Source organism: Cicer arietinum, chromosome 3 (assembly GCF_000331145.2).
Source record: "Cicer arietinum cultivar CDC Frontier isolate Library 1 chromosome 3, Cicar.CDCFrontier_v2.0, whole genome shotgun sequence".
NCBI lineage: Eukaryota > Viridiplantae > Streptophyta > Magnoliopsida > Fabales > Fabaceae > Cicer > Cicer arietinum.
Window position 1 is genome coordinate 62,519,514 of NC_021162.2, and position 13,492 is coordinate 62,533,005.

At 25.6% G+C, this 13,492-nt stretch overlaps 2 protein-coding genes across 2 annotated transcripts in view; both read right to left on the reverse strand.

The window, feature by feature from the left end:
* Positions 1-400, reverse strand: part of LOC101500304 (uncharacterized) — an 879-nt gene extending 479 nt beyond the window's left edge. Inside the window, exon 1 of the mRNA XM_073365690.1 lies at positions 3-400. Within this exon, the coding sequence (XP_073221791.1) occupies positions 3-166 (164 nt within the window). The 5' untranslated portion in view covers positions 167-400. The remainder of the gene's footprint in view (positions 1-2) is intronic.
* A 10,543-nt stretch (positions 401-10,943) lies between these two features.
* LOC101500825 (cyclin-U4-1-like) lies at positions 10,944-12,945 on the reverse strand. Its single transcript, XM_004492846.4, has 2 exons — positions 12,422-12,945; positions 10,944-11,323 (listed from the first exon to the last, which is right to left on the reverse strand). Exons 1-2 carry the CDS (start codon positions 12,754-12,756, stop codon positions 11,047-11,049), a joined length of 612 nt encoding a protein of 203 aa, XP_004492903.1. The 5' UTR covers positions 12,757-12,945; the 3' UTR covers positions 10,944-11,046.
* Positions 12,946-13,492: the final 547 nt, after the last annotated feature.

Here is a 13,492-nt window from a genome sequence, read left to right on the forward strand (position 1 = left end):
AAGAGGCTGCACCCAAGTGGAACTTCTCAAGGATGGCTTCAACGTCGACGTTGTTTCTAATGGCGACGTAGAGACCGGTGATGGAAGCTGCTGAAACGGAGAGGTGAACGCCAATCGCTACTTTGCCGTACTTTTTCATCAGCTCGCGGAATCGACCACCGGCCATTGTTTGTTTATTTGTGTGCGTTTGAAATTTTGAGGTGGTGCCGGCGAAATTGGGGTTGTGTTTGTTCTGTTTAGTATTGTTTTAATGATGAAATGCGGCGGAGGAGGTGGCGGAGGTTTATTCTTTGGTGACGGGTGTCGGCGCTAATTCTGGCTTAGGGTTTATCTAAGCACAAAGAAATGTGTATAAGTTTTGAGCAAGAATCACCCGTCGGTATAAATGGAGCAGTAATAACACTTAACATTGACTTCTTTCCGTGAGTAAAGCACCAAAATATTAATTGCTTATTAAATCTTGGAAAACTCTCTAAATGTCAAGTGCATCTTGCCATTTCAATTTTATTTTTTTTTTGTCAATTGTTATTTAATAAAACAATTAAAATATTTTTGTGGCGAATGTTCTTCCATTATTCTTTTAATAAATAATTTAATAATTTATTCAATCTTTAAATGATTTCTTCTTCAAAGTTAACTATTGTCATTTTGTTAAACTGATATGTATTTTATGAGTGCAATGACCTTATTCGTCATGAGAATATTCTTTTCTAACAATTGAGAATGTTGCCTTTCATATGAAAAGAGAAATTTTTTGTTGAAGCAATACTTCCTACAATTTCTCTTAGTGTTAAGCATATTGTGTCTTGTCTATGAAGTGTCACTGAGATACTTTAATATAAGTATGAATGTATTAGACGCTTTCTTCATAAAAATGTTATCTTGAAGATGCAATAATGATTCTCTTGAATGAGTTGATATAATATATGATATATTCCTTTTGAGATTCTTTCATAAAGATGTTTTTTGACTTCTTTTACTTATTTTCAAATGTGTTGGAATTTAAAATATATACATCAGACATATTTCCCAAGGTATCAAATGATCATTTTGATCATTCTCCTCGTTCTTTGGTTCAATATGTTCTGAACACTTGTTGCATCTGATTCTTGATATAACTTTTGATTTGTTTGGTTCTAGGGTTTATCTATTAAATAATATTTTTACGTTAAGTTAATTCTTTCGTGATTGAGTAAATACTTATGCAATTGTTGATGTGAATTGTTTCTTGTTTGTCCACTTGTGTGATTTATGTTCCTTAAATAAAATTCAAATGACATCATCAATACATCACTATTCATAAAACTTAAACATTTATTTTATAAAATTTATTGTCATTGAAACATATATAAAAATATTTTTATCTTACATTAAATTTATTTGGTATGAATTTTAATTACTTATTAATATAAACTATACCAATAATACAACTCAACTAGTGATACCCCCAATTCAACCAATTACCCTAAGTTAATATTTTGACCTAATCAACCATAAGTTCTACGGGTTTTTGATATGAATATCCCATTTTTTGTTTTTTAATATCAAAATACCTCACTCTCAGTTTTATATATCAGATTGTCCTAATTTTTGGGTTCGATAGGAAGTAACTGGCCCAAGGTGCAAACAGCTAAAGAAGATTCTGAATTGGACCTACTTGGAGGTCGCTGGCCCATGATGCGACCTCCTATTAGGTTTTTTTTTTGTTGTTGTTGCCATTTTATGTATTATTATATGAATTAAATATATTAATAAATAACTAAATTAATAAATAATAATAATAAATAATACATTAATAAATAACAATAATAATATAATTAAAAATGATTATAATTAAAAAGTATGGTAATTTATGATTAATCAATTTGCTAAAATTAATTTGATACTTACAAAATTTACTACTTACCAAATTGGACAATTTGTGATTAATCAATTTGTTACCAAATTGTACAATGGATTAATTTTTTCATTAATTTTCTCATTTAATGGTAAAATTAAAAATTAATCACAAATTACTTAAAAATTAATTTTCTCATTAAATATGATTTGGTAAATTGATTAGTTTTCTCATTAATTTACAAATTGATTTAATATCAAAAAAATTGATTCGTGTGATTGGTAAATTGAATATGCATTAGCTTGTTTGTTTTGTAACATTTATTCAACCGCATTAATTTTGATATATATATTTTGTCACATTACCAATCACACAAAACAATTTTTTTGATATATTGAGATAAAATCAGGTAATATATTGTATACTGATGTATTGTTAACTTATCTCAAAAAGATAAAACTAAATTAAATATATTCATCTTCCAAATGCATTTTAAAAATATCTATATATAAAATGATTAGATTAGGTTCATTTTTTACTTTTATTATTTTTTTCAATCACACGAATCAATTTTTTTGATATTAAATCAATTTGTACATTAATGAGAAAATTAATCAATTTACTAAATTACATTTAAAGAGAAAATTAATTTTACCAATTTGTGATATATAATTAATTTAACCATTAATTGAGAAAATTAATCTATTGTACACTTTGGTAAGTAACAAGTTGATTAATCGGAAATTGTCCAATTTGGTAAGTAGCAAATTAGTTTTAGCAAATTGATTAATCACAAATTGTATAATTTGGTTAGTAGCAAATTATTATTATTATGATTATTATTATTATTATTATTATTATTATTATTATTATTATTGTTATTATTATTATTATTATTAGTATTTTGTTTTTTAAATATTATAATTAGTTTTAATTTCTTAAATAAACAATTGTCCAATTGTATTTTTAATGTATTTTCTTTCAAATTTATAATATACTTTACTATTTTTAATTTTTATTATAATCATTTTTAATAATAATAATAATATTTATTATTATTATTATTATTGTTATTTATTAGTGTATTATTTATTAATATATTTAATTCATATAATAATACATAAAACGGCAACAACAAAAAATTCAACCCTAGTAGGAGGTCGCATCATGGGTCGGCGACGTCCAAATAGGTCCAATTCAAAATCTTCTTTAGCTGGTCACACATTGGACCAACGACTTCCTATTGGGTCCAAAAAGTAGGACAATCTGATATATAAAACTGGGAGTGGAGTATTTTGGTATTAAAAAAAAAGGATATTCATGTCAAAAACCCAAATTCTACTCTTAAAACACCAATAGGAATTGGAAAGCATTAACACCGAAAAATGAAAATGCAAGTACATTCCTGATTAAAAATAAAAATTAATTAATGTATTATATAATTAATTTATTATATTAAAGATTATTTTTAGTTCTTATAAAAGTTTGAAATTTTGTTTTTCATTTATTTAAAAAATTGCATTTTTTTCCTCTCAAAATATTACCGTCAACACATGGTAGTGTTGTAAAGGATATGTTATGATTGAAGCATGACACTCATCAATACTTTTCTTCGTTATTCACCCGTGTCAATAGATCTTATGACCTAGTTCTTAACTGTGTGAGACCGAAGTTATTCGCTGAAGATAATGATCTCTTGATAGCTTTACTGCAGCCTAATGAGGTAAAACCAGCTCAACAGATGTATCCTTATAAATCCCTTGGGCCGAACGAGTTAAACCCATATTATTTCCAAAAAATTAGGACATTTGTGGCATGGATATTTTTAGTGTATGGATGGAGAGTGATGTCATACCATCTAAGTTGAATGACATCCATATTGGGCTACTACTTCAGGGGGAATCACAATAATCCATGAAAGATTAAAGAGGAATATCTTTATGCAACATGGTTTATAAGATTATATATAAGGTATTGGCAAACCATCTTAAAATGATCCTTTATAAATGTGTGTCTCCTAATCAATTTGCTTTCATTGAGGGGAGATCTATTTTGGACAATGCATATGTAGCGTTTGAGATCATACACTTCTTGAAAAGCAAGACTGAAGGTAAATTAGGTGATGTGGCACTAAAGATTGATTTTAGTAAGACCTATGATAGGTTGGATTGTGGTTACATTAAATGATTCCTTTAGAATATGGGTTTTGATGAGAAATGAATTCGACGGGTTATGATAAGTTTTGAATCAGTCACGTACACAGTGATGATCAATGAAGATCAAGTCGGTCTTGTAATACAAGGAAGAAGGTTGCATCAAGGTGAACCTTTATCTTTGTACTTGTTCATCTTATGCACGGAAGGACTCTCAATGCTCATTCAAAAGCAGATCATTATGGGTCTGTTCATGGACCCATGATATGTAGAGGGACACCTATTATTTCGCACTTGTTATCCACATATGATTGCTTTTTGTTTTTTAGTACTTCGTGTGAGGAAGCCACAATAATGCAAGAAATTTTAATGACCTATGATGACATGTCAGGCCAAATGGTGAATTATGACAAATCTAAGATAGTATTAAAGAGGAAGTCGCCTCCATTCTTCAAGTCAATATCAACCTAGGCACCAGAAAATACTTATGACTCCTATCCATGATTGGTCGCAGTAAGAAATCCATCTTTAAGTTTTTTAAAGATCGAATTTGAAGAATGATCAACTCTTGGTGTGGTAAGGCATTGTCTAGAGCGGGAAAATAGGTGTTAATCAAGTCAGTCTTGCAAGTTATTCCTAATTACTTGATAAGAATTTTCCTCATTCCCGAGTCATCAAAGGATGACATTCAAAAGATGATGAATTCATTCTGGTAGGGCTTAAGTGAAGGAGGCAATTGGGGTATTCATTGGCTTTCGTAGGACAAGTTATCTGTGGCAAAAGACATCAGAGGCATGGATTTTCATAATATGTATATGTTTAATTTAGCTATGCTAGCCAAACAAGGTTGGAGACTCTTAAGGAATTCAGAGTCTTTAGCCACCCAAATTCTCAAAGCTAAGTATTATCCATATCGTGAGTTTTTCGTGCTCTTATTGGAAGTAACCCGAGCTACACTTGTAGAAGTATTTGTTCCACAATAGTTTTGTTGAAGGAAGGAATTATATGAATAATTGGAGATGATACTTGAAGTAAATATAATTGTCAAAAGAAAATAGGGTTTATATTGTGACCCTTTAAAATATGCACTTTAATATTATTTCTTAAAGTAAAATTTGAGAATGTTAGATCAATATGATGAATCTATTCATGTTTTGAGAAAGTTCAAGACTATAATTACATTTTAAGTTTATAGTAGTGTCATTATGTGAAATAAAAAAAATAAAAAAAAGATAAAGGTAATGAAATCACACAAAAGAAATATCTTGGTTCATCCAATATGAGCTAATTTAGTCCTTATAACTTATGAGATTTTCACTAGTAAGTTGAACAACCTCTTGACTTAATCTTCTTCCTTTAGTCACATTTGACTATATACTCGTATTTTCTTAGCCTCAATAGACTTACATAAATCACTCAAGTTTTCTCTCAATAGACAAACTTGATGATGTTTACAATAAGATGACAATGATGATTTGTTTTGGATTTAATGACAACACTATTATTGAAATAGGTTGAACTAATAACACACTCAAAAATTTGATCCTAAAATATATGACAAAGAACAGTAGTGTGTTTCTTGATAATTGAAGAGAACTTTGACAGATTTGCACTTAAGAAAGTGAAATATGTTTGATTGTAGTTTTTTGAAGATTGTAGCTTCGAGCACCTTTTATTTGTAGACTTGGGAATACTCTTTTTTGCTGTAAAAGAAACATATAGTCATTGGACACATGTCCCAAGGTGATATAGTATGTTGCTTATATGTCATATGTAATTTGGGTGAATGACTTTACAAAGTACAAAAAAAAAATTGAGGTTTTTTTTATAAAATACAAAATTAATTTGTTTTTTAAAAAAGTCTAGTTTTAGTAGCATTATCTTTGAACCGCCTCTGTAATAAGTCTTGGGATGCAGACTTACTAAGTAGCTACCTTTGTGAAGAGGTTATCAAGCTAAAATCCCACTTTTGTCAACTATTACACGAGATTAAAAATATTAATCCTTTTTATTGTAGTTCATTTGATCTATTTTAAAGATCGAACTTTGGCCGATTAAGAAGAAAATAACAAAATTCATTTGATCCCATGTAAAGACTCTCTTTTGGAGTTTTCTCGTTTGTTGTTTTATAAAGATGATTTAAATTGTTTTTGTTTTAATATGTATTTGGTCATGTAAATATACTACTTTTTAATTTTAGTCATTCTAGATTTTTTTTGTTTGAATTTAATCTATGTACAATCAAAGTCTATTTACTTTAGTCCCTAACGTCAAATCAACATTAAGAAAATGATGAGTTTTTCAAAAATCCGTAAACCTATCTTTTAATTCCTATTTATATTTTCTTTATAAAATAACACTTATTATTAAATGATCAATAAATAAATTTATGAATTAATAATATACAATATTTTAATTTTTTAATATATCATAAAAGATTATGTGTTTGTGTTTACCAGCTCTATTTTTAGGAATCAATATCGATTGTCTCTAATTTTACGGAGACTAAATCTAAACAAAAAAAACTTACAGAGACTAAAATTAAAAAATGATATAAGTAAAGACCAAATATGTATCTAAACCTATTTTTTTTTAATTGATGTCACATCATAAGCAAAAATTATATATTTGCAGAGAAAAAAAGTATCTAAACTTTTAATATTTTATCAAGTTCATATATTTCAGTAAAAAAAAATTTAACATATTTATACAAGATGCACACATAGATTCTAATGTCTCATTTACTTTTTCTTTATCTTCTGTAAATGACTCTGGGATTTGCATTTTGATTTAAATGCAAATTATATAAATAGATTGTTACATATACTTGAGCACTATGTTTCAATTACATAATTTAGTTGCATTTGGTCCAGTGACAATATACTAGTATGGATAGATGTGTTTTTTTTTTTTTATTATAAAAAATATAACCATCATATTTTAAAGAGAACGATACTCTAATAATTTAAAGTTCGACTAAAAGATAAATAAAATTTAATTAATATATATTTTAGTTGATATTTAAATTATGTTAAATGATTTATCTTTAACTGCATTATTAAAATTTCAATTTTACAAACAAAAATCACAGTAAATTTTCTAATTTGAAAACATAAAAACTCATTAATTGAATGGGATAAATATGCAAATAACAAAATATGTTGAAAGTATCTAAATTAGAATTATATGTTTGACACAATTAATGGATTCTATGTGTCTATTTCTCAAAGAGAAACCTAAAAAACCTTTAGTTTTATAGTAAGTGAGATATCACTTAATTAGAGTGTTTATTTATTCTAATAATTTTATTCGTAATATTCTAGTTAGTCATTATCATTTTAAACAAAAAATAATCTCAAATATTAGTCATTATAATAAATAAAAATTAATTGTTATTTATTTATTTAATATTAATATTTATAATATACTTTTACTTTAAAAATATTAATTTCAATAGTTGAGAATTTGATATTTAAATAGATAATTTATTAAATTTAAATTATTTTTTACATAAAAACTTAAAAAATAATTATACTTAACTAATTTTATAAATAATTATGAAAATAGTTATTTGTATTTATAATAATAATAAAAGAAATAATCTTTCTGTTATTTTTCTTTAATTTTTTATTTATTAATTTGTTATTTTTCAAATACAACTCACCACCTCTTCATTTAAGACACCATCTGCAAGACTGCAACACTCTTGATACTTGAACGAGAAAAGAGTTCTTCATTTTTCCCTTTTTTTGTTTTACTCATTTTCCAATCTTTCTTAAGGACATTTTCTTTCGTTTTTTTTTATAATTTTTTTTTATGTTACAAACTTTTAAACGTTTTCTAATTGAGAAAGTTTCTTTAAAATTCAATATATACTATTATTTATAAAATAAGAAGCAAAATGTTCTTAAGTTTTAGTTCGACTAATAAGTGATGATATTGATAGATTATTCGTTTTATTTTAGATTTAAACACAGAACATCCAATTGCGTAAGTAAATTATGGTGATATTTATGCCAATCATTCTAATAACTATGACTTTTTGATTAATTTTTGGTTAAATTATCATTTATATTTATTGAAAGTGTAAAACGATGTCAGATTGGTCAATGATTCAAGGACTAAAATATAATTTACCCTTAAATTTTTATACTTAAATCTTAATTCAACTACCAAATACTGATATTGTTAAGTTGAATGTTTTATTTTGTGTTTGACACAATTAATGGATTCTATGTGTCTATTTCTCAAAGAGAAACCTAAAAAACCTTTAGTTTTATAGTAAGTGAGATATCACTTAATTAGAGTGTTTATTTATTCTAATAATTTTATTCGTAATATTCTAGTTAGTCATTATCATTTTAAACAAAAAATAATCTCAAATATTAGTCATTATAATAAATAAAAATTAATTGTTATTTATTTATTTAATATTAATATTTATAATATACTTTTACTTTAAAAATATTAATTTCAATAGTTGAGAATTTGATATTTAAATAGATAATTTATTAAATTTAAATTATTTTTTACATAAAAACTTAAAAAATAATTATACTTAACTAATTTTATAAATAATTATGAAAATAGTTATTTGTATTTATAATAATAATAAAAGAAATAATCTTTCTGTTATTTTTCTTTAATTTTTTATTTATTAATTTGTTATTTTTCAAATACAACTCACCACCTCTTCATTTAAGACACCATCTGCAAGACTGCAACACTCTTGATACTTGAACGAGAAAAGAGTTCTTCATTTTTCCCTTTTTTTGTTTTACTCATTTTCCAATCTTTCTTAAGGACATTTTCTTTCGTTTTTTTTTATAATTTTTTTTTATGTTACAAACTTTTAAACGTTTTCTAATTGAGAAAGTTTCTTTAAAATTCAATATATACTATTATTTATAAAATAAGAAGCAAAATGTTCTTAAGTTTTAGTTCGACTAATAAGTGATGATATTGATAGATTATTCGTTTTATTTTAGATTTAAACACAGAACATCCAATTGCGTAAGTAAATTATGGTGATATTTATGCCAATCATTCTAATAACTATGACTTTTTGATTAATTTTTGGTTAAATTATCATTTATATTTATTGAAAGTGTAAAACGATGTCAGATTGGTCAATGATTCAAGGACTAAAATATAATTTACCCTTAAATTTTTATACTTAAATCTTAATTCAACTACCAAATACTGATATTGTTAAGTTGAATGTTTTATTTTGGTTCAAACTTAAGAACTTACGGATATATGTGAGTTTACAACACTAACGTATGTTTTCCAAAAAAAAAATATTTTCACTTCACAATGAATCTGTGATATTGTTCTCTATTTACTTTTTTCCTGTTTCTCTCCCTCACATTAACCTTGGCTTTCAACCTTCACAAACTCTTATAATTATAATTCTCCAACGGAGCCAGTCCTCCACAAATTATCCACCCTAACTTGACTTTTCTCTACCTTTGGGATTGAATTTCATTTCTTTTTTCTTATCAGTACTTTAGAATGAAATATTAATAAAAATAATATTTTAAAAAATTAATGTATTTAATTTTAATTTTAAATAAATGTATTAATTTTTTAAATATTATTTTTATTTATATTTTATTTTGAAAAAATATATATATTTTACTTTGATTTCTAATTTACTATTGATTTAATACATAATAATCCTAACTAAAATCAACTATTTAAAGAGGGGTAAAAAAGACAGATCACAAGAACTACAAATTAACTCGAAAGGAGCCGACACAAACGGTCAATTTTCCTGTCGGGCAATGTTTGCATTCTTTTTGGTTATGCAAAATAGAACAAATTAATGTCAATTCTTAATAGTAAAAATGTTTTTTTTTTTCAAAGGAAGAATTTCAACGAAATTCAAATCAAGTTACGATATACTCCTATAAATCACTCTATGGGGTAACAATGTAAAAATTGATTTTTTTGACATGAAGTTAAAATTATTGTAAGAAAATTATTAACACATTATTTACCTTCAAGAGTTGAATATAAAATATATAAAATCTTAATTTATGTTTTCATATTGGCTTATTTCCAACTTTAAATTCTTAATTTTGTGTCATTTACAATTTTAATTCTTTTATTTTTAAATTTAATATTTTAATCTCTAAACTCTTAAAATAATCAATTGTTTTCTCAAAGTTTGATATAAAAGATTGTTCAAGTGAATTATCACATAATAACTTTGTTTAAGTCATTGACTTAGATGTCCCATAAACATCTCATATGTTGAATTATCCAAAATATATAGATAAAAAAATAATCATTTTAAAAGTTAAAAGATTAAAACGATAAATTTAAAATTAAAAAATTAAAATCATAAATAAAATAAAATTGAGAGATCAAAATTAAATTTAAATTTTTTGTTATTAAGAAAAAATGGTTGAGTTCTTAGAGTGTACTCCTTTGTACCAAATTGAGTCTTCCGCCACAATACTACATTTATAGAAGAAGGAGAATAATAAAAAATAAAAATATATAAAGATGAGAAAGAAAGAAATAAAGAGAGAGATAGAGAATTATAAAATCAGTGTATAAAAATTTGAGGTAGAAGATCCACATCTCCTTTGTACAACATGTACACCATTCTTTGTCTACATATTGCCGGAACATTCACCACAAATTGTTTTTTTATTGAAAGAGTTTTTAAATATTGTTTTCTGATCATATAAAGGACAATGCAAAGTGCAAATCTTAAAGACTAAAGAGTATCCATAGGTGGATATGAAGAAAGAACTAGTCTCAAAACATATAAAAAAAAAAAAAATTATTGTAACATTAAAATGACAGAAACAATTTTTTTTTGCCAGACTGTAAAGAAGAGACAATTAGCTGTACAATGCCAGATAATGTGACCACATAATTCATAAATGAGCAATAAGAATATTGAATTAGGAAAAAGTGGAAAAAATTAGACAAAAATATGTAAGTGAAGACCACAAGTAAAACAATTTAATTAACACAAGTCTTTAATTGGTTCAATAGCCTCTACAACTAGTATTACATGAATCAAGAAGGAAAAAAAATTCATACAGCTAATTGTTGTTGTTTTTTATGTGAAGATTCATCTTCATTAAAGCATAAATGGGTCTTTAGTGATTTTCCTAAACTTAAGGAAGAATCTGTAAAATTTAGAGGTTGCATCATCATCATTTCACTTTGGAGGTGAACACAATAGACTTGAAAAGTGTTTGGTGTTACATTTAAATGAAACCCCAAACCAAATAGAAAATCCAACTCAAGAAAGTTCATCTCTATAGTGGTGATTCCTCCAACTTTTGCATAGTAAGCATTGTTGTAGTACCTGATGATTTTAAAAAAATTAGTTGAATAGCATGTGGATCTTTTTAAAGTTAAAATAACCAAGTCAATCATCAATAGAAATTTGGCATTTTCCTTTTATATGCATATAGTATGATAAAATTTAATTCATATGCATGTGACTCAATCATAATAGTAGTAAACCACAATCTTGAAATAATAGGTAGAAATCAATTTGAGATATTAAATTTACAAAATATGAAATTGTTTTATCAAATTATTTAACGTCATTTAAAATATTCCTTAACTTTCTAATCTATAGACAAAAAAAATCATTAAAATAGTTAATAAAATAAATATTTTGTCTTACTTTAAACAATTTGAAAAAATAATTTAATATTTCATACATTTAAATTGACAAACACTTAAAATTTCAGAATTCAAAATAGTGATTTAAAAGTCACAATAGTTAGATCACCGAAAATATTGAACTTTAAATATATTTACTTTAAAATCATACAAAATATGATCCTTGAGTGTTAACCTTGTAATTTTTTTTACATATTGGATGAAATATAGAAATACATTTTAGAATTTCGTGACTATGGTTAAAAGTTATAGATGCTGCCTGCATGCAATAAGGGTCACATGGGTGGGTTGTCTCCATCTAATGGAAAGCCAGACTGGACATAGTATTATTCACAAGCAAAGCTATATTCTTTTAACATGAATGGTCGTTATCAATTTTCATACAAATGTCAAATAATTATTGTAAAATCTAGAAAGTAAAAATCAGGGCATTTAACAGGGAAACTAACATGCAATATTTAATTTACCAAATATTATATTTTATTATGAAAATTAGTTTCTAACAACATTTATTGAGTCTTTTTTTTTCTTCTCTGATTAGTATATCTAACAAGTAACAAAAATTCCAATTGGTCTTAAATATGCTCTTCAAAGTCAATTAACTTAATCAAAGGAATATTTCACAAAAATTCTATAGAGATCAAGTACTAAACTAAACTTCACAATTATCATTGTTTACCATACATTTTCATGCAATAATTTGAATGAAATAACAATAAAAAAAAAAAAATTAGTAGTGTCTTTAACAAGAAGAAAAGATGAAGATACTTACATGTCATCCATGAATTTAGCAGCCACCATAACACTTGTAATGAGTAATCGATGCACATTGAGTGAGTTGATAGGCAAAGAGGGTTGTCTTTGAGTGAAACGATCAAGATAAACATATGCAACAATGAAACATGATGGACTACAATTAGCATACTTGAATATTCTCTCAAGGTAGCTTTGAATTGAGATTGTTGGGCGAGTTAATCCTTGGAAAACTGAGTTCTTTTGTTGTACAAGTTGTTGGTTCATGTCATTTGATTCAGATACCCTTTTGAGTAGAGAAGAGAGAAAAGATATAAGCTTTGGCATTTCATTAGGATTCTCAAACTCTGCCATTGATAATAACCAATTTTTGTACAAGAATGCTTCGGATTTATGTCATATAGTATACCTATATATATTATGTACAATAATATATATTCATATGAGATTTTTGTAAGACTAGTGAAGGTGTTTATTTAAGGGTGGGTGGGTATTTTTATCGGCTAAAATGCCCCTAAGAAATGTAAGGTGGCATTTGTTGTGGCTTGTGTCTTTTTCACTTTAAAAATATTTCTCCATTTCTAAATGTAAATATAAGACTTTATTGTTTAAATTACGAGAACTAAAAAAAATCTATAGTATTATAAATTTATTAACAATTAATTTCAATATTTTGATCTAACGGTAGAAATATATGTATTCGACAAATTGTAAATTCAATTTTCATTAGTATTTTTAAAGAAAAATAAATATAAAATTTTTGTAAGTGTTCCGTGACACCTAAGATTTTCCATAAAAAAACTTATAAGACGATAAAAATAGAGTCATGTTGCATAAAAATATACTCTTTCTATATATAAATAAAAGTGGATCAAAGAAAATTATGTAATTTATATTAACTTTTTTTAACTCACTTTTACTTATATTTAAAGTAAAAAAAAAAAATATAACATAATTAAAATTATTTTGATAAATAACGCATAGTAGTCTTTTGTTTTTGAGTTTCGGTATCATAATGATATTCTCTTCTTAATTTCAAACTTGATTTACAAAAGAGGGAAAGTGGGCATGTTTACTGTGACAAAGAGAT

Excerpts from the sequence above, each read along its gene's own strand:
- LOC101500825 (XM_004492846.4), bottom strand. The coding sequence starts at position 12,756 with ATGGCAGAGTTTGAGAATCCTAATGAAATGCCAAAGCTTATATCTTTT. Across the intron at positions 11,324-12,421 it reads GCTAAATTCATGGATGACAT|GTACTACAACAATGCTTACT; the intron begins GTAAGTATCTTC and ends TAAAATCATCAG.